The sequence below is a fragment of the Salvelinus sp. IW2-2015 genome, linkage group LG37 (genome assembly GCF_002910315.2).
Source record: "Salvelinus sp. IW2-2015 linkage group LG37, ASM291031v2, whole genome shotgun sequence".
NCBI lineage: Eukaryota > Metazoa > Chordata > Actinopteri > Salmoniformes > Salmonidae > Salvelinus > Salvelinus sp. IW2-2015.
The window spans coordinates 13,570,658-13,592,777 of NC_036876.1; the positions used below are offsets into that span (position 1 = coordinate 13,570,658).

At 44.3% G+C, this 22,120-nt stretch overlaps 1 protein-coding gene across 10 annotated transcripts in view; it reads left to right on the forward strand.

Annotated features, from left to right (window-relative positions):
- ehbp1l1a (EH domain binding protein 1-like 1a) overlaps positions 1-19,923 on the forward strand; it is a 61,356-nt gene extending 41,433 nt beyond the window's left edge. For 3 of the 10 annotated variants that reach the window (XM_023982373.2, XM_023982375.2, XM_023982377.2), the window contains 12 exons: positions 10,007-11,047; positions 11,903-11,993; positions 12,741-12,907; positions 13,021-13,069; positions 13,934-14,455; positions 14,637-14,688; positions 15,090-15,136; positions 15,272-15,383; positions 15,540-15,639; positions 15,754-15,827; positions 17,248-17,362; positions 17,948-19,923. In XM_023982373.2, coding sequence (XP_023838141.1) covers positions 10,007-11,047; positions 11,903-11,993; positions 12,741-12,907; positions 13,021-13,069; positions 13,934-14,455; positions 14,637-14,688; positions 15,090-15,136; positions 15,272-15,383; positions 15,540-15,639; positions 15,754-15,827; positions 17,248-17,362; positions 17,948-18,044 — 2,467 coding nt within the window. In that variant the 3' untranslated portion in view covers positions 18,045-19,923. Of the gene's footprint in view, positions 1-824; positions 2,459-2,987; positions 3,588-3,681; positions 3,768-3,800; positions 4,503-5,381; positions 6,251-6,656; positions 7,203-7,793; positions 9,195-10,006; positions 11,048-11,902; positions 11,994-12,740; positions 12,908-13,020; positions 13,070-13,933; positions 14,456-14,636; positions 14,689-15,089; positions 15,137-15,271; positions 15,384-15,539; positions 15,640-15,753; positions 15,828-17,247; positions 17,363-17,947 lie in introns of those variants that run through there. The other 7 variants (XM_070437899.1, XM_070437900.1, XM_070437901.1 and 4 more) reach the window with 5 other exon arrangements.
- Positions 19,924-22,120: the final 2,197 nt, after the last annotated feature.

The window sequence follows — 22,120 nt, forward strand, 5'->3', positions numbered from 1 at the left end:
CTATGGCAATTTAAATGCACAGAGATACCATGACGACATCCTGAGGCCCATTGTTGCGCCATTCATCCGCCGCCATCACCTCATGTTTCAGCATTATTACGCAAGGCCATGTCGCAAGGATCTGTACACAATTCCTGGAAACTGGAAATGTCCTAGTTCTTCCATGGCCTGTATACTCACCAGACATGTCGCCCATTGAGCATGTTTGGGATGCTGTGGATTGACGAGTACGACAATGTTTTCTAGTTCGCATAGCCATTGAAGAGGAGTGGGACAACATTCCACAGGCCACAATCAACAGCCTGATCAACTCTATGTGAAGGAGATGTGTCGAGCTGCATTGGGCAAATGGTGGTCACACCAGAAACTGACTGGTTTTCTGATCCACGCCCCTACATTTTTTAAAGGTATCTATGACCAACAGATGCATATCTGTATTCCCAGTCATGTAAAATCCATAGATCAGGGCCTAATGAATTTATTTAAATTGACTGATTTCCTTATATGAACTGTAACTCTTGGAAATTGTTGCATGTTGTGTTTAGATTTTTGTTCAGTATACATTTTTGCAAGCATGGTTTTGAAAAAAACTTTACATTTGATTGTGTGGTATTTATGCACCTAGATTGGCTTTATCTTGATTGAAATGTTTGCATTATTAATTGTAATTTTTGTGAATAGTCAGATCATGTTTGAGCATGAGTTTTGGTTTGTGTGTGATCGTTTTAGATGGTAATTTCCTATTGATTGCTTTGCTCTTAGTTGAAAACTCTGCTTTCATGGTTGTTATAGTCACCTCTGACCATGGTTTACCCTCTCCTCAGACCTCAAAATATGGCTTCATCATCCCCAAGAGTTGCCAGTGCACCAGGGTTTCCATCCACTCAAACGTCCTGTTCAGAGGCTCAATTGGAAGACTGCCCAGTGGACACGAGCATATTATGGGAGAAACCAACAAAGGACGGTCCACAGCTGGCCATGGATAGATCAAAAGAGGAGAGAGACATGGTGAGATTTATGGCAGATATGATCCCATCTTGCCCAAGAACTGCCAGCATTCCAGGCTTTCCGTCTATACATCTGTCCAAGGAAGTCAAGGTAGAGAGGGAACCTAACATGGCAGATCTAATGCCATCCTGTCCAAGAGTGGCTGGCACACTCAGATTCCCTTCTCTTGAAAGTCAGGTAGAGGAGTGTACAATCAACACTGAGGCAATTTGCGAGAAGACAGTGAAGGGGAAAGAAGAGGTGACCATTAGGTCCAGTCCACATTTGGACAGATTACAAGAAGATTACATGAAACACATGGTGACTATGGAGCTATCGTGCCCTACTGCAGCAAGTATTCCCGGCTTCCCCTCTGCACCACATCCCAAAGCTGAGGTAGATCTAAGTATGTTGAGTCTTGTGCCCGCTTTCCCTAAAGTTTCCAGTCTCCCGGGTTTCGCATCCACTGAGGGGGCTGCAACATTAGAGTGGCTTGTTGACCCTAAGCCTATGTTTGAGCACTTGGAGAAAAAGAAGAAGAAAGAAGAAGAAAATGTTTTTCCAAAAGACCGATCAAAAGAAGACAGTGAAAAAATTAAAGCAATGGTTGCTTTGGTGTCATGTTGCCCAAAAGCATCCCTGATTCCTGGTCTCCCCTCTGCACCACATCCAGAAGCTGAAGTGGGGACAAGTAGTGTGAATCTTGTTCCCTCCTGCCCTAAAGCTTCTAGTCTCCCTGGTTTTCCATCCATTGAGAAGGATAGGGAAGCAGTGTGGGTTGTTGATCAGAGCTCATTGTTCGAGATACCATTAAAGGAYAGGAAAGTCATTATTGACAGCTTAAAGGTAGACAAAGAGGAAATTAAAACCAATGTTTCATTGAGGCATTCGTGTCCTGACGCTGCAAGGATCCCTGGCTTCCCATCTGCACCACAACCCAATATGTTGAGTCTTCCCACTTTCCCTGAAGTTTCCTGTCTCCCTGGTTTCACATCTACTGAGGGGATTACAACATTAGAGTGGCTTGTTGACCCCAAGCCTATGTTTGAGCACTTGCAGAGGAGGAAGAAAGAAGAAGTTTTTCCAAAAGACAAATTTAGGAAGGAAGATGGTTCAAAGGTTGCTTTGGTGCCATGTTGCCCCGAAGCATCCATGATTCCTGGCTTCCCCTCTGTACCGCAACCCCAAGAGGTCTATTTTGAGCCAACCATACTCAGCCTTCTTTCATTGTGTCCAAAAGTCTCCAGTATTGCAGGTTTCCCATCTCGTCAGCAAACTGACAGAAAAGATTGGCACACCGATCTGCCCGAGGATCATCAGCCATTATGGGAGAAGCAAATGAAGGTGAAGCCAGTTGTGATAACGGAAAGATCAGAAATAGACAAAGCCAAGATGAAGAATAGTATCTCTGGTACCATCTTGTCCGAAAGTGGCTCGTACCCTGGTTTCCCATCTGTACACAACCAAAGAGGTATATTATGGACAAGTATGATCTGTTTTTCATGTCAAAAGTCTCTAGTATTGCAGGTTTCCATCCAATCAGCAAACTGAAGGAAAAGATTGCACACAGATCTGCCTGAGGATCATCAGCCATTATGGGAGAAGCAAATGAGGGTGAAGCCTGTTGTGATAAGGAAAGATCAGAAATAGACAACCAAGATGAAAGGAATAGTGGCTCTGGTTCCATCCTGTCCAAAAATGTTTGGTGCCTGGTTTCCATCTGTGCCACACCCAAAGAGGTATATTATGGACCATGTATGATCAGTCTATCATGTCCAAAAGTCTCCAGTATTGCGGTTTCCTCCCATCAGCAAACTGCCAGAAAGATTGGCACACAGATCTGCCAAGGATCATCAGCCATTATGGGAGAGCAAATGAAGAAGAAGATGTGTTATTGATGGAAAAATCAGAGACAAACAGAAATGAAAGAAATGTTGGCTCTGGTACCATTTGTCCGAAAGTGGCTCGTACCCAGGTTTCCCATGTACCAAAACCCAAAGTAGTATATTATGGGCAAGTATTGTCAACCTTCTTTCATTGTGTCCAAAAGTCTCCAGTATTGAGGTTTCCCATCCCGTCAGAAAACTGACAGAAAAGATTGGCACACCGATCTGCCGAGGATCATCAGCATTATGGGAGAAGCAAATGAAGGTGAACCCAGTTTTGAGAATGGAAAGGTCAGAAAAGACAAGCCAGACGAAAGGAATGTTGGCTCTGTACCATCTTGTCCCAAAGTGGCTCGCACTCCTGGTTTCCCATCTGTACCACAACCCAAAGAGGTTATTATGGCAAGTATGATCAGTCTATCATGTCCAAAAGTCTCCAGTATTGCAGGTTTCCCATCCCATCAGCAAACTGAAGAAAAGATTGGCACACAGATCTGCTGAGGATCATCAGCCATTATGGGAGAAGCAAATGAAGGTGACGCCAGTTGTGATAACGGAAAGATCAGAAATAGACAAAGCCAAGATGAAAGGAATAGTGGCTCTGGTTCCATCCTGTCCGAAAATGTCTCTGGTGCCTGGTTTCATCTGTACCACAACCCAAAGACGTCTATTATGGGCCAAGTATGATCAGTCTATATGTCCAAAAGTCTCAGTTATGGCAGGTTTCCCATCCATCAGCAAACTGACAGAAAAGATTGGCACACAGATCTGCCAAGGATCATCAGCATTTATGGGGAAGCAAATGAAGAAGAAGATGTTATTGATGGAAAACCAGAAGAACACAAACAGAAATGAAAGAAATGTTGGCTTGGTACCATCCTGTCCGAAAGTGGCTCGTACAGGTTTCCATCTGTACAAAACCCAAAGTAGTATATTATGGGCCAAGTATTGTCAACCTTCTTCCATTGTGTCCAAAAGTCTCCAGTATTGCAGGTTTCCCATCCGTCAGAAAACTGACAAACATTATTGGCACACAGATCTGCCTGAGATCATCAGCCATTATGGGAGAAGCAAATGAAGGTGAAGCCAGTTGTGATAACGGAAAGATCAGAAATAGACAAAGCCAAGATGAAAGGAATAGTATCTCTGGTACCATCTTGTCCGAAAGGTTGGTCGTACCCCTGGTTTCCCATCTGTACCACAACCCAAAGAGGTATATTATGGACCAAGTATGATCTGTCTTTCATGTCCAAAACTCTCCAGTATTGCAGGTTTCCCATCCAATCAGCAAACTGAAGGAAAAGATTGGCACACAGATCCACCCAAGGAGCATCAACCATTATGGGAGAAGCAAATGAAGAAGCTGATTTTATTTATGGAAATATCAGAAAAAGACAAACAAGAAATGAAAGGAATGGTGGATCTGGTACCATCATGCCCTACCGCAGCAAGTATTCCTGGCTTCCCCTCTGCACCACATCCCAAAGCTGAGGTAGATCTAAGTATGTTGAGTCTTGTGCCCGCTTGTCCTAAAGGTTCCAGTCTCCCTGGTTTTGCATCCACTGAGGGGGCTACACATTTAGAGTGGCTTGTTGACCCCAAGCCTATGTTTGAGCACTTGGAGAAGAAGAAGAAGAAAGAAGAAAACATTCTCCCAAAAGACGGATCAAAAGAAGACATTGACAAAACAAGAGCAATGGTTGCTTTGGTGCCATGTTGCACAGAAGCAGCCGGGATTCCTAGCTTCCCCTCTGCACCACAACCTAAGAAAGAAGTACATCGTGTGGATTTCACACAATCGTGCCCCAAAATCTCCAGTCTACCAGGTTTGCCATCTACGGCCAARGTCCAGACAGGAAATTGGCACGTTGAACAGAAGCCTCTGTTTGAGAAGACACTGAAAGATGATACCATAATAATCCAAGATAGGTCAGCAGAAGACAAAGGAAATATGAAAAATATAGTGGCACGTGAGAGTCTCACTCCTGGGTTCCTGTCCTTACCACAACCTAAAGCAATGGAAGGACAAACCATGTCTGCTCTACACCCATCTTGTACAAATGAATCTACAGTAGCTGGATTACCTTCTAGACAGCCAATTGAATTAGCTCTGGCCCAGGGAGAAGAATCTGTGAGTTCTATGCAGCCATTGTATGAAAAACCATTGAAGGATGGGTCCAGGGATACCGCACTTTCCAAGCCTGACCTAGGCAGTGCAGTTGGAGATGAAGGCCTCAAAACTATGGTTGCACTGGCACCATCTTGCCCCGAGGCAGCAAACATTCCTGGTTTTCCATCTGTGCCCCCTCACAGTCCAGAGTCTGTAGAGGCACATGGTAAGACGTGTATGGTTAAGCATGTAATATTCTAATTCCAGTGACTCACATTGCAAGTGGAAAGCAACATTCTTTTGCTTTTGGTTTTTAAGAGACAAGTATGCAGACAAAGGAGAAAGAGGTTGCTGGAGAACCAGCAGAGTATGTTCTAGATAAGGGGTGAGTGTTTGAGCATATGACTCTCTGCATGGATTGCAGTGGTAGTGGTAGTGATATGTTGTTGTTTGTCTTATTTGGTCTGCCATGGCCACTGGAAAGCCAGATATTTGAGCTCTGGCAAATCTCTGAACTAACTGTCCAGTGAAAATCTCACTTTGAGAAGTTAATATTCTGTTGACTCATACCCAAATAATGTTGTCGACTCATCTTATAATCATATTTGTGGCCAAAGCATAAATGAGAGGGGGGAAAAAACACTGGTAACTTCTATCTCAAAAGTGCTTGCTATGAGCTGGCCAATCAGCGGTCTACTCGCATGAATATTTTCTATGACCGGTATACGCCCATACCATTCCAACAGAGAAAAGCTGCTTTTTAACATACTTAATTATCATTTTTGGAAGGAAAACTATTTCACTCTTATTGTAATTCATTCTAGGTCATATTTCATAGAAATCTGGAAACACTGAAAAGTTAGTTTGAAAGACTGCATGGCTTTTGATCATTTTCAAGATGCTCTGCATCTGAGATGTGTTTTAGGTCTGGGAGCCTCTTACATGGCGATCAATAATTATGGATTGAAATTCTTACTGAATTTGTGACGGGTGAGTCATTGTGGTGCATGCCAACAACTGAGTGTTTTTCTGTGTGTGGCATGGATTCTGTGGGGATGTTCTTTTCAATGTTCACCTCTCATGTTAGTGTCCTCAGCAGCCCACAAATAGAGAAGTCCACACCTGAGGAGATCCAGAAGCCCTCAGCAGTGTCAGAACCAGAGCTAGTCTTGGGGTGGGAGRTGCTGGAGGCTGAGGGTTCTGTGGCAGAGAAGCCAAAGGAGGCCTCTGGCCTTCTACAGAATATTGTTGGTGTCTTCTCCAGAGGGTAAGTGGGAGATTGGTGTGAGGCAAAATGTGTAGCGTGTTTTCTTTTTAGAAAGTAGAAGCATTCTGACTCATGAGTCCACTTAAGGTCATTATATTCACCAGTATCACCGTCATGTTCACTAGAGTTTTTTAGATTTCTGTTTGCATGTGATGGCATTTTCTATTTTTGATCTTCATCATGGATTGAAAAATCACCGTTTGGTCAAATTTAGACCTCCGAGCAACTTTCGTATGCGATTAATAAAATACATTTCTTGATGATTGAAGTTTGAGCGATCTGTGTTCATTCGCCTTGATTTCTGAGAAGACTTGAGACTTTGTGTATGGTTGGCATGCTCCAAATGTGTATCACTCTTGTTTTAGGGTTCAATCCCTCACTTACTGTTAGTATCCCTCTCTCACAGTTATGAAACAGTAGCAGCCATTTTGGGTCCGTCTGGTTCACCTCCAACAGAAGATGTCGACAGTAGTGTTGTGGACCCAGAGGACAGTGCAGTCCCATCAGAGAGCTCCTCTGATCCTGTCCCAGATATATCTATCCTTGTTCAGGAAGCAGTGTCTGGAGAGGCACCGCATGTTGAGGGTGAAACCAAACCAACTGTGGAGCTCCCAACCACCGCTGAGCCATCCTTGTTGACTGTGGAAGACAAGCAATCCAACTCTCCATCGGCAGTGAGACAAGACAGTGAGGATGGGTTCGTTGGAGTCGAAGGCCCAAGCAGTATGAGAAAATGGCCGCCGTTGACGGAGGCTGACCTTACTGAGATCTCCAGAGGAGAGTTTGTGGTAACTGGGGAAGAAGAGGTTACCCTTGACTCATGGGCGCAAATAGGGGAGAAGTCAACATTCAAAGTGCAGGATTCTGGACAGATAACAGGTTATGTTGAAGTTTTTTCAGCAGGGTCACCTATTGAGACAGAATTATCACCTTCATTACACCTGGACAAGGGGTGAGTGTCATGGCAGCAAACCCGTCTCGGAACTATTTGCCTGCACGGCTTGAGAATCCAAATCCGTTTATTTGCAGTTATAACATTGTCTCTCGTTTGCATAATGTTTTGCTCAGCAATGCTTGCTACTCAGTGAACTGTGATGGACAAGTCTACAGTACAGAATGGATGGGTTTAAGCTGCTTCTTGATGCTTAAGGCACTTGTTTGTGGGTCCAGGTCATCAGTGTCTTTGCACTGTTTATGCTGCTATGTCAGACGTGTCACAAATATATGTGTGTGAGCGCATGTTTGTAATTTAAGCAAAGGAACATGGACGATTTGTATGAGTTATAACTGGTCACTGTGTTGAGTTGTTCTCTTGTAACACTTCAGTGTCTCCTCAGTGGATTTGGGTAAGCAACTGTCTCTATTTAGTCATTTGCTAGCTTATGGAATGTGGCTTGTGTGAAAAATCATTGTTGAAAGGTTGTTTTTTTGGGATAATATAATTAAACAAAAAAACGTTGTTTAAAGTGAAAAGTTAGGCCTTCAATGGAATCTAATTCCATAGCAAGACCTGAGACATGACTGTATTGTTTTTTTCTTTAAGCCCCCAACACGCAAGCACAGAAGAAGCCTCTGGCCCTACCTCACAACCTACTGCAGACAAGTTGCCGGTAGAGGGCAAGTCTGAAGAACATATAGTACCCATACCAGATAAACCCTCTGATGATCAGACTGTCACCCCAGTCACCTCGGTTGAAACACAATCAGAAGTTGCCCCCCCTCAGAGAAGCAGAAAGAAAAAGCGATCCCTTCCACAAGAGTCTCAACAAAAAGCAGATGGCCAAGGAAGTGTGGCTACCCAGGATGTCGCTGCACAGGTAACAACTAAACTGGTCGCTCCTCATCGTGTGAAGAAAAAAGAGGGAAGTCTTCCTCCAGAATCTCAACCGGAAGCTGATGATCAAGGGATTGTATTTAATGTGGTCCCTTCACAGCCTCTAAGGAGAAAAGACAGCCTCAGTCCGGGGCGTAAACAAAAATCTGAGAATGTATCTGCACAGAAGCCCATTGAAGTAGTCACTTCCTGCTGTCCGAAGAGAAAAGACAGTAGTCTTTTAACAGAACCTCTAAAGAAAGCTGATGGTCAGAAGGGTTTCACTGCCCAGGCAGCTCCTCAGGTGGTCCCATCACGGCCTGGTAGTAAAAGAGACCGCAGTCATTCAACAGAGCCCCAACAGAAACCTGATGCCCCTGTCCAGGCGCACACAGACGTGGTCCCTCCTTGCCGTACTAAGAAAAGAGACCGTAGTCTTCCAGCAGAGTCTCCACACCGACCTTTGAGGAGAAAGGAAAGCTTCACTAAAGACACATCAACACAGGCAACTAGCCTGGTACCACCTCCGCGCCCAAGGAGAACCTCTAGAGCCTCCAGTGCAGAACCTTCAGAGAAACTTGGCCAGGGAGCCACTGAACTGATTCTACCACAGCCAGCTCAGAAAGCCGATGAGCCAGAGAATCTGATTGCCCARGCGGTCACCGAGCTGATTCCACCTCAGCGCACAAGGAAAGCATCTCTCTCTACCGAACATCAACAGAAAGCTGCCGATTTAGAGAGCGCTACCGGTCAGGTCACAACTGTTCCCCTAACACCAGATCATGTACCGACAGAGTCGTACCCGGACTTTGGTGCGAGAGAGACTGCCCCCCTCCTGATCATCAGAAAAATAGCCCCGCCAAGGCGCAGCAAGAAAACAAATTCTCCCCCAGTGGAATCAGGCAAAGTAGAAGATGAGGCTGTGGTTGTAGAGGCCCTGAATGCTGCCAACCAGGGGTCTTCAGCACCATCCCAGATAGAGGATCTGATGATAGACTCGTTTGAAAATGTTGAGACCGAGATGCAGTCTCAGAACGCCACAGAAATGGCCACTGAGCCAATTGAAGATAAGCCACACTGTGAAGGGGTTGCCGTGAATTTGACCGTAATTTATAGGCCGCTCATTGACAAGTAAGTTCCCGTATTTCATATTGCAGTACACCTACTGTAATCTTAAAACAGTATCAAAGCAATTACTGTACAATGACATACCGTACAATACCGTAGAATTGACTGTATTATACCGTGAAAAAAGTCAATGCTACCGTAATCAAATGAATGAATGAATGGATGGATGGATGGATGGAGGGATTAATGAAATTCATTGAGGGAATTAGGGCTTGTATTTCACATTATTTTACTGTAATTACATGGGATTGGTGCAAGCAGGTTGGCTGCTAGGTAATGTGTTTACATATCGCAACATATCAAATAAATATTTTGTGTTTTACATCACTTCCACTTCTAGAGGCCTTAACAAAGGCTTCTAAACAGGCTATGACTACAGGGTAAAACGGACCAAAAGGACATGGCAAAATGCTCAACCATTAAAGGTTTAAGACTTGCTGCCACTCCAATCCTGTCCCCTATATATATTTTAATTTGATGGAGCACTACTACCACATACCAGTTCAATTGGTACAGCTCTCTCTAACTATAGGCTCTTACAAGACATGCCTCAAAATATGTTAATGAGCCAGAAACAACAATACCATGCACCCACTAGTGGTCAAAAGGTTTTTGGCACTCCCAAAATACGGTACGGTACTGTATTCTGTGGAATGGAATTACAGTACCATTCAAAATACACCAATTATTTCCCCACCCACAACAATTTCCCACAATGCACCATAATTTACAGTATGCTGCAGTATAATGCTTCACAGCATTTTACTGTTGATAATACCCCAAATTAGTGCATAAATTACAGTTTTCCGTTACAGTGCAGCTCAGAAGGTATCGACAGAGGACACTGCGCCAGAAGTAAAGACTGAGGACAAGCAGGAGTACTTACCAGTCCCAAAGCCTCGTGGGAAACGAGACCCGACCCCACCTGTCCATTTAGATGCTACCAGACCAAAGACCCGGCATGCCTCTAGTGGGGATGACAACGATTCTACCAGAGAGAGAGGACGTTCACATGCAGCCTCAGCCTCTGTGCTGGAACCACCTCAACACAGCAAGAGGAGCAGTAGTCTTCCTCCCGTACCCCCTGGGTGCCAGCCTGCAGCATCTGGTGAAGTGGTGGTTGCTCCTCTGCGTAGGAGGAGTAGACTAAACATAGAACAATCAAGCATGCCTGTTCCAGTTCCCCGCTCGAAAAAACGCCTCAGTTCCACTTTCTCCGATGGAACTCCTTCAATGGACTCCTCATTCACTAGGCAGACAGATTCCCTTGAGGGCTTGTTGTCTCTCTCTCAGGAAGACAAACAAGTCGCCAGTCAGGAAGCCACAGAGGGTTCAATATCATTAACCTCAAGCATGGTCTCCGAAGGGAGCTTTGTCACAATTCTTCACTCAGAGGAGATATCACCAGAAGTTATTGTCTGCGAAAAGGGACTAGAGGAGAGTGGGGAGAGCTGGACCTTCACAGATACCGCTATGGTCACTGAGGCTTTCACAGATACTGTAAGCGAGGACATTGAGAGGGGTTCAGAGGCAGAGACTGTCTTTGAGAAAGGACTGGAGCAGAGCATGGAGAGCTTGACCTTTACAGATACTGCCATTGTCACTGAGTCCTTCACAGAAACCCCTAAGTTCTTCGCAGACACTGTTAGTGAGGATATTGAGAGGGGTTCAGAGGCAGAAGTTCTTGACCAGACCTCTCCAACCACTGCTACACCAGCTGAGGACGACTGGTTACATGTTAAGGGAGCCAAAGAGACAGAGAAGATGGAGGTAGAGAGAAAATACACGGGGGTTGAAGAGGTGGACTTTGGCTTTGAGTCAGTAGACGTAGCTGACGGTGGCTTAGATAAAGAGAGGTACTGTATGTTATGTTGGACACGCATGTGCAAAAGAGTAGTTGCGTGACATGTTTACATTTTTGAGTGCATTTACATGTAGGGGAGAGTGGGGTAAGAGTGGAAGAGTGGGGTACATTAACGATCAGCATCACTCCGTCAAGGGAAATAATGTATTATTTCTAACAAAGATATTTACATATATTTCAGGATGTTGTGTATCCCTGGAAATAATCAGAATTCATGTAAACATGACCGTTTTAAAAACATAGCTTGTCCAAAAAAGTGGTCATTTGGCACAACTTACTCCGGGTATGGGGTAAGTTGRGCCGTGGGATGGGCTAAATCAAGCCGCCTACAAATGTATGTACTGAATTAAATATATATTTGCCCATACAGCTTCAAGGATGCACTTTCATACTAGGTTAAGGACCGCATATTGAAGCTTATAGAGACCCCCAACTGATCTTTAAAGATCTCCTTTGGTTTAGATACAAGCACCATAAAACCTCTAATGCAATAAATTAGTCTTAGTGAGAATCGTAACTTGCTTTGCACTTTTTCCCATGTGGTTTCTTCCTTCACGTACTCCATGAAATGATGACCTCTTCCTAAATCTTTGGTCAAGTGATTAGAAACAAGGGTGACTCAACTTACCCCCTTAGCTCAACTTACCACACTCTCCCCTAGTTGTTGAAAGTTCTACTGCTACTATGCTTGCGTGAAAATTAACTGATTGAGAAAACGCCATATATTTCATCCATTGCCATTGTTTTAAATGTGTTGCTACGAAACAGTTTAAACAAAAAAAATCCAGAGTATAACATTGTTGCTGCGTAGTCAAGTCATATTAAATCCCTGTCTTTCTCTTTTTAGGCAGCAGGAGGCAGCAGAGGAGCCAACAACACCTGAGCGCAGACCTGCAAACTCTCAGGAAATGGGTCAAGACAGTGCTGCTTCTCCAGAAGTACGCTATTTATAGTCGTATCAGTTGACCAATCCTCCACCATTCATTTTGTTTCATCATTGACTTATGAAATGTTTACCCTTACCACCATCATAAATGTTTACCCTTACCACCATCATAAATGTTTACCCTTACCACCATCATAAATGTTTACCCTTACCACCATCATGAGATGTGGACTCCTTACCACCATCAATAAATGTGGACTCCTTACCACCATCATAAATGTGGACTCTTGAACCAACCATCATAAATGTGGACTCCTTACCACCATCATAAATGTGGACTCCTTACCACCATCAATAAATGTGGACTCCTTACCACCATATAAATCTTACTACACAAATGTGGACTCCTTACAACCATCATAAATGTTTACCCCTTACCGACCCATCATAAATGTGGACTCTTACCACCATATAAGGCACTCATTACCACCATCATAAATGTGGACTCCTTACCACCAATCATAAATGTGGACTTCTTACCAACCATCATAAATGTGTACTTCTTACCACCATCATAAATGTGGACACCTTACCACCATCATAAATGTGGACTCCTTACCACCATCATAAATGTTGACTCCTTACCACCATCATAACTTTCAATTTTGTCAATGACAAAACAACACTTTTTTTGTAGTTATTGCTGTGTGATACCTGGTCATTTCTATACCATAAAATGAAGTGCCACCTAGATTTAACTCTGAATTGACCTTTTATATTTGATGTCGTGTTGTTTTAGGGTCTCATGGCCAGTCCTGGCCTGGTCACTTCCAGCCAGTCACTACTGGAGTGGTGTCAGGAAGCCACCAAAGAACATAAGGGGATCAAGATCACTAACTTCAGCACATCCTGGAGGAACGGCCTGGCCTTCTGTGCCCTTCTACACCACTTCCACCCGGACAGGATGTAGGTACCGTCTGTGGAGAGCTTAGACATGAACATAAGCACGCATTATGTCACGGTTTCTCACTTGTTTCCTGTTCTTGTGTGTCGATTTTTTTTCTCTCTTCGCTACTTAGAAACTTTGAGATGCTGGACCCTTATGACATCAAGCGCAACAACAAGAAGGTGATTTTCCACATGTTATTTCGGCGTGTAATAATCAGTCAGAGTATAATTTGCTAACCCATCATTTCCTCGGCCTAGAATGTTTATCATGAAGTGTTTAGCACCTTAACATTTTACCAGTGCTGGAGAAAGTACCCAAAAGTAAAGATACCTTCATAGAAAATGAGTCAAGTAAAAGGGAAAGTCACCCAGTAATATAGTACTTGAGTAAAAGTATTTGGTTTTAAATATAGTTACATTTTTGAGTGCGTTTACTGTAGGGGAGAGTGGGGTAAGTTGAGCCATTTTTTACATTCTGCATCACTCCGTCAAGGGAAATATAATATTATTTCTAACAAAGATATTTACATATATTTCAGGATGTTCAGGATATATCCCTGGAAATAAGCAGAATTCATGTAAACATGACAGTCTAAGTCTCAAAAGTAAAAGTATAAATCATTTCTTATATTAAGCAAACCAGACGGCACGATTTTCTTGTTTTATTATTTTATATAGCCAGGGGCACACTCCAACACTCAGACATAATTTACAAACGAAGCATTTGTGGTTAGTGAGTCCGCCAGATCAGAGGCAGTAGGGATGACCAGGGATGTTCTCTTGTAAGTGTGTGAATTGGTAAATGTTTCTGTCCTGCTAAGCATTCGAAATGTAACGAGTACTTTTGGGTGTCAGGGAAAATGTATGGAGTAAAAGTACATTATTTTATTTCGGAATGTAGTAGAGAAAAAGTAAAAGTTGTCAAAAATAGAAACAGTAAAGTACAGATTCCCCCCAAAAACGACTTAAGTATTAACTTAAAGTATTTTTACTTAAGTACTACTGCATTTTACCCATCCACCCCATCTCCTCTTTAACCCCCAGGCTTTCGACGGCTTTGCTGAGCTGGGCATTTCTCGGCTGATGGAGCCCTCAGACATGGCCCTCCTGGCCGTGCCTGACCGTCTCATCGTCATGACCTACCTCAACCAGATCCGCACCTACTTCTTGGGCCAGGAGCTGAGCGTGCTGCACATAGAGGCGGACAGCAGCGAGTCCAGCTACGGCGTGGCCGGGGAGAGCCGGGAGGGCCCCGACCCGGAGGCCGCTGCACGCTACTGTCAACGGATCCACGATGAGGCCCTCACAACGGACACCAATGGGGGCGCTGCAGAGAAGGAGGCGTATAGTGACACTAAGGGGGGCACCAATGGGGACGTGGTCCCGCCCCCTAGAACCAAACGGCTGCAGGCTGCAGGGGCAGGAGGAGGGGCCCAGGCCCCCGTCGCACCCCCAAGGACACACTTCTTATCTGCCAAGTCTGGGTTCTCCCAGCTAAAGGATGCAGATCTGGTTAAGAAGCGGCGGTCGCAACGCAGCTCAATAGACGAGGCAGACTCAACCGAGGTAAGTGGCCTACGATCTCTCTGTCTCTCTTCACCTTCTCTTACTCTCACACCCAGCTCCTCTTTGTCTCTCTTTTTCTTTCTCTCTTTCTCTCTCTCTCTCCACTTTCTGCCACTTAATCTGCCAACTCTTTTTCTCCATCTCTGTGAGTGATCTCTGTGAGTGATTGTTGTCTTTACAGGTTGCTACAGGTCAGGAAGAGGTTGGAGCTACCAGAAAGAAATCAGAAACAGGTACATACAGTGTATTGATTTTGTATGATGTTATTGGAGTTTACACCCACACAGACTTACTGAGTCTCCAGTTTCCCAGGAGCTTTGATTGCGCAACACCCATCAGAGGTGCAGTGGATAGGAGAGCGAGAGAGAGAGCGAGTACAGACACAAGTCATCACAGTTTTCTTTGCTGTACTTGACTCATCCATCCCCTGAGCATTGGCATCACTCACTCTAATTACTTTGATGGTTTCCTGTCGTTAGGATCAGTCCTTGGCCTATCCAACTATGCTAATTGCCTCTTGTCATCGCAGTCTCGTTTGCCACTTTAATGCTCGTCTAGTAATTGCTCAGTGGAGCTACTGCATTATGTTCCTATGTATTTCCTTACGCTGTGTTTGTGTGTATTTTCCATATAGAAGGGGAAGCTGGTGAAGAAGGACGATCGGCTGAGGAGGAGTGCCAGGTCTGTCACTTTCACAAATCCCTGCCTGCCGCTGTCATAAACACTTACGTGCATCAAGGAAATGCCAATGTTCTGTATATGAAAGAAGTGTGTGTCTGTGTGTGTGTGTGCGTGTGCGTGTGCGCGTGCATCCAGGACGCCAGCCAGTATGCACTGAGTGAGATGAAGGCCCTGGAGGCGGAGCAGAAGCACATTGACAGCAGGGCAGACATAGTGGAAAGGAGACTACGCCGACTGATGGAGTCAGGTGAGGGGGGATGGAGGGAGGAGAGGGGGGTGGAGGGGGAGGATGGAGGGAGGAGGGGGATGGAGAAAGAGAAAGAAAAATACCCTTGAATAAATGCTTTCAGTATTTTCAAGGCTTCTCTTTATAATGACGCCCTCTCTGTCTCCATACATGTAGGTAGTGACAAGATGCAGGAGGAGAAGCTGATTCAGGAGTGGTTCACTCTGGTCAACAAGAAGAACGCCCTCATCAGGAGACAAGACCAACTACAGCTGCTGTATGACCCACCATCCCCGCTGTGTTCTCCACCGTTACCTAGTGCTTCAAAAACAACGCGGACATATCATAGAGCCATTACACTGATCTAACCAAAAGTTATTCTGCTCCACAGACAAGAAGAGCAGAACCTRGAGACGAGGTTTGAGATGCTGAACCGAGAGCTGAGAGACATGATGGCTATTGAAGGTAAAACTGCAGTACCGATATACTGAACTACAGGATTCGTGATGCAACTCTTTTCTGCAGTACAGCTCACCACTGTGGTCGGTTTTGGTTATAGTGACATACAATGGCAAAAATATGTCTTAAAGCTAGAATCCTTCATTGAAACAATAACAATGTTTTCCCCTGCCCCTGTTTTGCTAAAAAGCTAAGGGAGGCGGCTGGATAAATGTAACCCCTCTCAAATTCACAGACAGAGCTAATTATGCAATGACTGACCATCCATGATATCAAATGTATAGTTTTAACCATGTTTTGAGGCTTTACAGTGTTTGTTTACATTTGCGGTGTTTACAAACATTGGAGTAAAACACGCTTATGGGGTTCGACAGTTGAACTAAGCTCACGAGGCGTTCTATTCTTCAAGAATCAATGGGTATATATATCATCAATTTCCAATCAAGTCCAAAAATTGATGTAGCAGCTAAGGATTCTAGCTTTGAGTCTGCAAAGGACATCTGAAGTATGGCAGTAAGCTCTGGGCGTGATTGACTCAGGCTAGTTCATCTGTTAGGAAAAGCCAGACCTGCCAACTGTGCCAAGTGGTATCTGCCCTCGAGTTGGTTTGAGGAAGTGCTCCTTTCTTTAATGTCATAATTTATCTGAATCCTTTATTTACTTCCAGTTTCAGCATTAGCTTCTAAATCTTTAAAGAGGGCCTTAGGCGCAGCGGTCTAAGGCGCTGCAGTTCTTGAGGTGTCAATACAGATCCGCGTTCGATCCCGGGCTATGTCGCAGCCGGCCGCGACCAATAGAGACCCAATGACGCGACGCACAATTGGCCCAGAGCCGTCCGGGTTAGGGGAGGGTCTGGCCGGCCGGGATGTCCTTGTCCCATTGCTCTTGCGACTCCTGTGGCGGGCCGGGCGCAGTGCATGCTGACACGGTCGCCAGGTGTGTGGTGTTTCCTCCGACACGTTGGCTTCCGGGCTAAGTGAGCAGTGTGTCAAGACTTGGCAGGGTTGTGTTTCGGAGGACGCATGGCTCTCGAACTTTGCCTCTCCCGAGTCCGCACGGGAGTTGCAGCGATGGGACAAGACTGTAACTACCAATTGGATACCACGAAATTGTAGAGAAAAAGGGGTAAAAAAATATATATTTCATTGATCTTTAAAGAGAAGTTTAAAATTAAACTACAGGGGATTTTTGTTATGTTTCACACGAAATTTGAATGTTATTAGAGCAAGGTGAAAGCCAATATAATTTTTTAAAAAAGGAAAAAGACCATTGTAAGAAAAAGCTGGTCATGGAACTAAATTACATATTGGCAAAGCAACAACTGTCTTTTCTACTCTGTACCACCCTCAATCCTGTATCACTCTTTCCCTGTCTTCCTCTCCTCCGCTCCCTCTCTCTCTCTTCCACTCTTCTTTCTGTCCTCCAGAGTGGCAGAAGACAGCGGCCCATAAGCACAGGGAGCAGCTGCTACTGCAGGAGCTGGTGTCTCTGGTCAACCTGAGGGACGAGCTGGTCCACGACATGGATGCCAAGGAGAGAGGGTGAGACAGCCATGTCTGCATATCAGGGTTGCCCAACTGGTGATCCGCAGACCGAATTTGGCCTGCGGGTGGTTTTATTTGGCCCCTCAAGTTTATGAGCAAAAAAGACAACATTTATTTATTTTCATGGTTGGACATAAAAGACTGTAAAAAGACCAGGAAATCAGTTGCAAGTTATTTTAATTTTTGCAATCTGTTCCCAAGTATTCCCACACATATTAGAGAGACACGTGATCATATACAAGTGTCTACGCAAGGTTTGAAATCATTATGTTTTAGTCAAATATTATGTCTGTTTGTGCTTCTTGCGGTCCATTTGCAGTCTACAAATGATTTGTAATTAAGTTCCGGTCCCGACCATCCGCTCAAGATAAAATCGTCCAGCCACTGAATCTAATTGATAATCCCTGCCCTATACAGTGCACTACTTTTGACTAGAGCCCAAATGGCCCCAGGTCAAAAGTAGTGTACTATATAGGGAATAGGGTGCCAATTGGGACGCAGTCCCCTCTAAGTCTGAGAGGGGAACTATTTTCTATGGGACTACTGTTCTAGCAGGTCTATCTCCCTGTTCTCTGCGCCTAGGGCTCTGGAGGAGGACGAGAGGCTGGAGAGAGGCCTGGAGCAGAGACGCAGGAAGTACAGCAAGAAGAGCAAGGAGGAGAAGTGTGTGCTGCAGTGAGGCCTGGCGTCGGACACACCTGAACCAGGCAGCCCTGTGGAAGGTCACCTGGGTGCACTTTGGGACTGATGTTGTATGTGTGTGGCTCATGACATCAACACTGCATGGAAGAGACTGAGAACAGTGTTATGTGACTGCACTAAGAGGACGGAAAATGATGTTCGCCCCCCCACCCCTCCATGATATGACTGAGCCTCAATCCAACCTATGACTGGTTATCATCAGTCGCTTTGCTATTCAGATTGTGTTTTGATTGGATTGAAGTGTTTTTCTTGTCGCTTATTTTTCTATATGGATGCAGAGTTTGTGTGTACCTGTGTTTGTGCGTGTGAATGTGTGCGCTGATGCGTGCCATTGTGAGTGCAATCCATGACTGTATGGCGCTATTCTGTGTATTAACTTCAGGTCACAAAGACATATCCCTAACTAACTTATCACCAGGTAGTTGCCTTACTGTAGAATCTGTTACAGTAGTGTATTGTATAATGGGTTACTTACAAAAGGTATTTTCCACCGAATGGCATATTATGGACGGGACAGGGCTCCAGCTACTATGTATAACAAAGACCTACTTTAGTGCCATGCAGCAGGTGGATTGATTCACCCGTCTTCACCTACAGTTACATGAGACTGACAGGAGCGCTCTGTGATTTATTGCCAATTACAATGGAGAGATGGAAGGAAAGTACTCAACTTGTGCCAAACAACTATTGCCAAAAATATCTTTCTTATTTCTTGCAGTATGTTGGCTGTGCAGACAGCACACAGCAGACATCCGTTGTCTGATCGTTTATCGACGTGGATGTCGGGGAGAGAGGAAAACTGACATTGTTGACACGGTCTTGGTATTGAAGGTGTTAAATGTTTACTTGCAGCGCTCCAACGCTCAACCAGAGTGGGAGATTTAGGAGGGAAGGGAAAAGAACGGGAGTCTATACGGTAGCTAGTTTCGTACCCTACAGCTCGGTGTCTGAAAGAACAAAACCGTTTGAACTTATCAAAGTAATTTATGGTTTTATTTATTGAATAGGTATTCAACAGATAATCTTACAGGTCCTGCCTGTCAAATGTGCCTTTTGACCAGACCCATAGTTTTAAAAATGACTGGAAGTATGAACTTTGTTCCTAGTTTGGATATGTTTATGCAGTGAGTTTGAGTTCAGTTACTTGTTTGTGACATTAGTCTTGCAATGTCTTGTTTTCCAGTGATTGTTTTTTTGTTGTTTTATTAATTTTATTAATTGACGTAGAAGCTGTGGAGTCTGAAAATGAAATGATCTGAAATACTAGAGGACAGCAATATGCAAACAGAAAACATCAGGCAAATGCATGTTTTGTAGTATTTCCATCTTTACCTCACCGCTATCAATTACTATAGTCTTATGCACGTGGTTGTTACAGAAGATGAAATGTGCAAAAGTGTACGCAGGAAACAAATAACCCTCATAAGTTAACATGGTCTAAAAAATACACTTTACTTTTTCAAAAAAAATATTCTAAGATTAAAACTCCAGGACTTCCTTACTGCAGTATCACTATCATTGGCCAAGATTGGACCAGAGGTTGATATTCGCTTGACCTCTGCTGCGCAACACAACAGAGTAAAAACTAGATTCTGTCCTGAGTTATTTTGGGGTGCCATTTGACTGAGTGATTTTTTTTAGACAGTGAGGTGTTTGAACTTGTGTTCCAGTCTGTGCCTTCTCTGCCACTCTGTTGTTAGTTACTGTGGTAATGTTTACTGTCCCCTGTGTGAGTTTGAGAAATGTGCTTTTAGTTTTCTGAAATAGCTTTTTCTGAAAAAGTTTTTAGTTTGTTTTAATGTTACGTACATTTGCACTATTTGTAATGTTTGGAAAATAAAAGCTATTTTGGATGACTCGGAGAAACCACAATGCGTCTATTTAATGCTAATTTTTATATGGAAATCATTCATGAATCCTTACACGTCAAGGTGGATACATACACTACATAGCCAAGAGTATGTGGACACCTGCACGTCGAAGATCTCATTCCAAAATTATGGGCATTAATATGGAGTTGATCCCCCTTTGCTGCTTTAACAGCCTCCACTCTTCTGGGAAGTCTTTCCACTAGATGWTGTTGGAACATTGGTGCGGGGACTTGCTTCCATTCAGCCACAAGAGCATTAGTGAGGTCGGCACTGATGTTGKRCAATTAGGCCTGGCTCRCAGTCGGTGTTCCAATTCATTCCAAAGGTGTTCGATGGGGTTGAGGCCAGGGCTCTGTGCAGTCCAGTCAAGTTCTTCCAAACCAATCTCGACAAACCATTTCTGTACAGACCTCGCTTTGTGCACGGGGGCATGCTGAAATGGGAAAGGGCCTTCCGCAAACTGTAGCCACAAAGTTGGAAGCACAGAATTGTCTAGAATGCCATTGTATGCTGTAGCATTAAGATTTCCCTTCAGTGGAACTAAGGGACCTAGCACGAACCATGAAAAACAGCCCCAGACCATTATTCCTCCTCCAAGACCATTATTCATCCTCCAAACTTTACAGTTGGCACTATGCATTCGGGCAGGTAGCGTTCTCCTGGCCAAACCCAGATTCGTCAGTCACGCTGCCAGATGGTGAAGCATGATTCATCACTCCAGAGAATGCGTTTCCACTGCTCCAGAGTCCAATGGCGGCAAGCTTTACACCACTCCAGCCAACGCTTGGCATTGCACATGGTGATCTTAGGCTTGTGTGCAGCTGCTCGGCCATGGAAACCCATTTCAAGAAGCTCCCGGCAAACAGTTATTGTGCTGATGTTGCTTCCAGAGTCCGTTTGGAACTCTGTAGTGAGTGTTGCAACCGAGGACAGACGATTGTACGCGCTGTGTGCTTCAGCACTCAACAGTCCCGTTCTGTGAGCTTGTGTGGCCTACCACTTTGCGGCTGAGCCGTTGTTGCTCCTATACATTTCCACTTATTATTTCCACAATAACAGCACTTACAGTTGACCGGGGCAGCTCTAGCAGGGCAGAAATGTGACGAACTGTTGGAAAGGTGGCATCCCATGACGGTGCCACGTTGAAAGTCACTGAGCTCTTCAGTAAGGCCATTCTACTGCCAATGTTTGTCTATGGAGATTGCATGGCGGTGTGCTCAATTTGATATAACTGTCAGCAACGGGTGTGGCTGAAATAGCAGAATCCACTAATTTGAAGGGGTGTCCACATAATTTTGTCCATGTAGTGTAGCTTTATCCCTTAGTGAGCATACGGCATGCACCGTCTACTTACTATCATGAAAGCTAATGCCAGTGTCAGTGAACCAATGTGTGGTTACTATTTCCATTCGGGTTGCTTTTACTCATTCATTTCCATTCCACTGAGTTGGTCCTCATTGGGTRTCTCACTAACAGGCCTTGCAGTACCTATGGGCACCATGAGGATTCAGTTAGTCCAGTGCACAGAGCTGTAGGCCTAGAACTCTAAGGGAACAACAATACAAACTGTGTTAATCTGAAGTAAGGGAATGGGGGATACCTAGTCAATTGTACAACTGAAAGCTTCAACTGAAATGTGTCTTCCGTATTTAACCCAACCCTTCTGAATCGGAGAGGTGCCCCATTAAAGGAATGTTGATTAGATTGGGTGCTGGATCATGTTGTAATGTGTTTTCCTGTTAGATAATGGAAAAGAGATTGAATCTCAGGAACAAAGCAGGACTGCCCACTCCTGACACAAGATCTTGTAACCCCGGGTAACCCCTTGTCTTTGGTTAAAGAATTATGTAAGTTACTGGCCAAGGTGTACCTTTCTGTGTACCGCTCTGACCTCACAAGCAAACAAAGACTCAACAAGCTCTAGAGAACCTTTTGTATTTCAGTTGTTTAAGATTTTTTATTTTCTTTTTCAAAGTGAAAAGAGAGCATTTGAAACTATGAAAGGGATTAGAAGTGAGAAAATTTATCTTGTTCCTATAAACAATTAATAGTTCATTTTGTTTACTCATTCAGGAAGCAGGCTCCAACCWCACAAATGGAGTGTCTTTGTCTCAGGATAAGGTAAGACCCAGATTCAGACCGTGGCGAAGTAACAATGTTTATTACAGCAACAGAGGCAAAA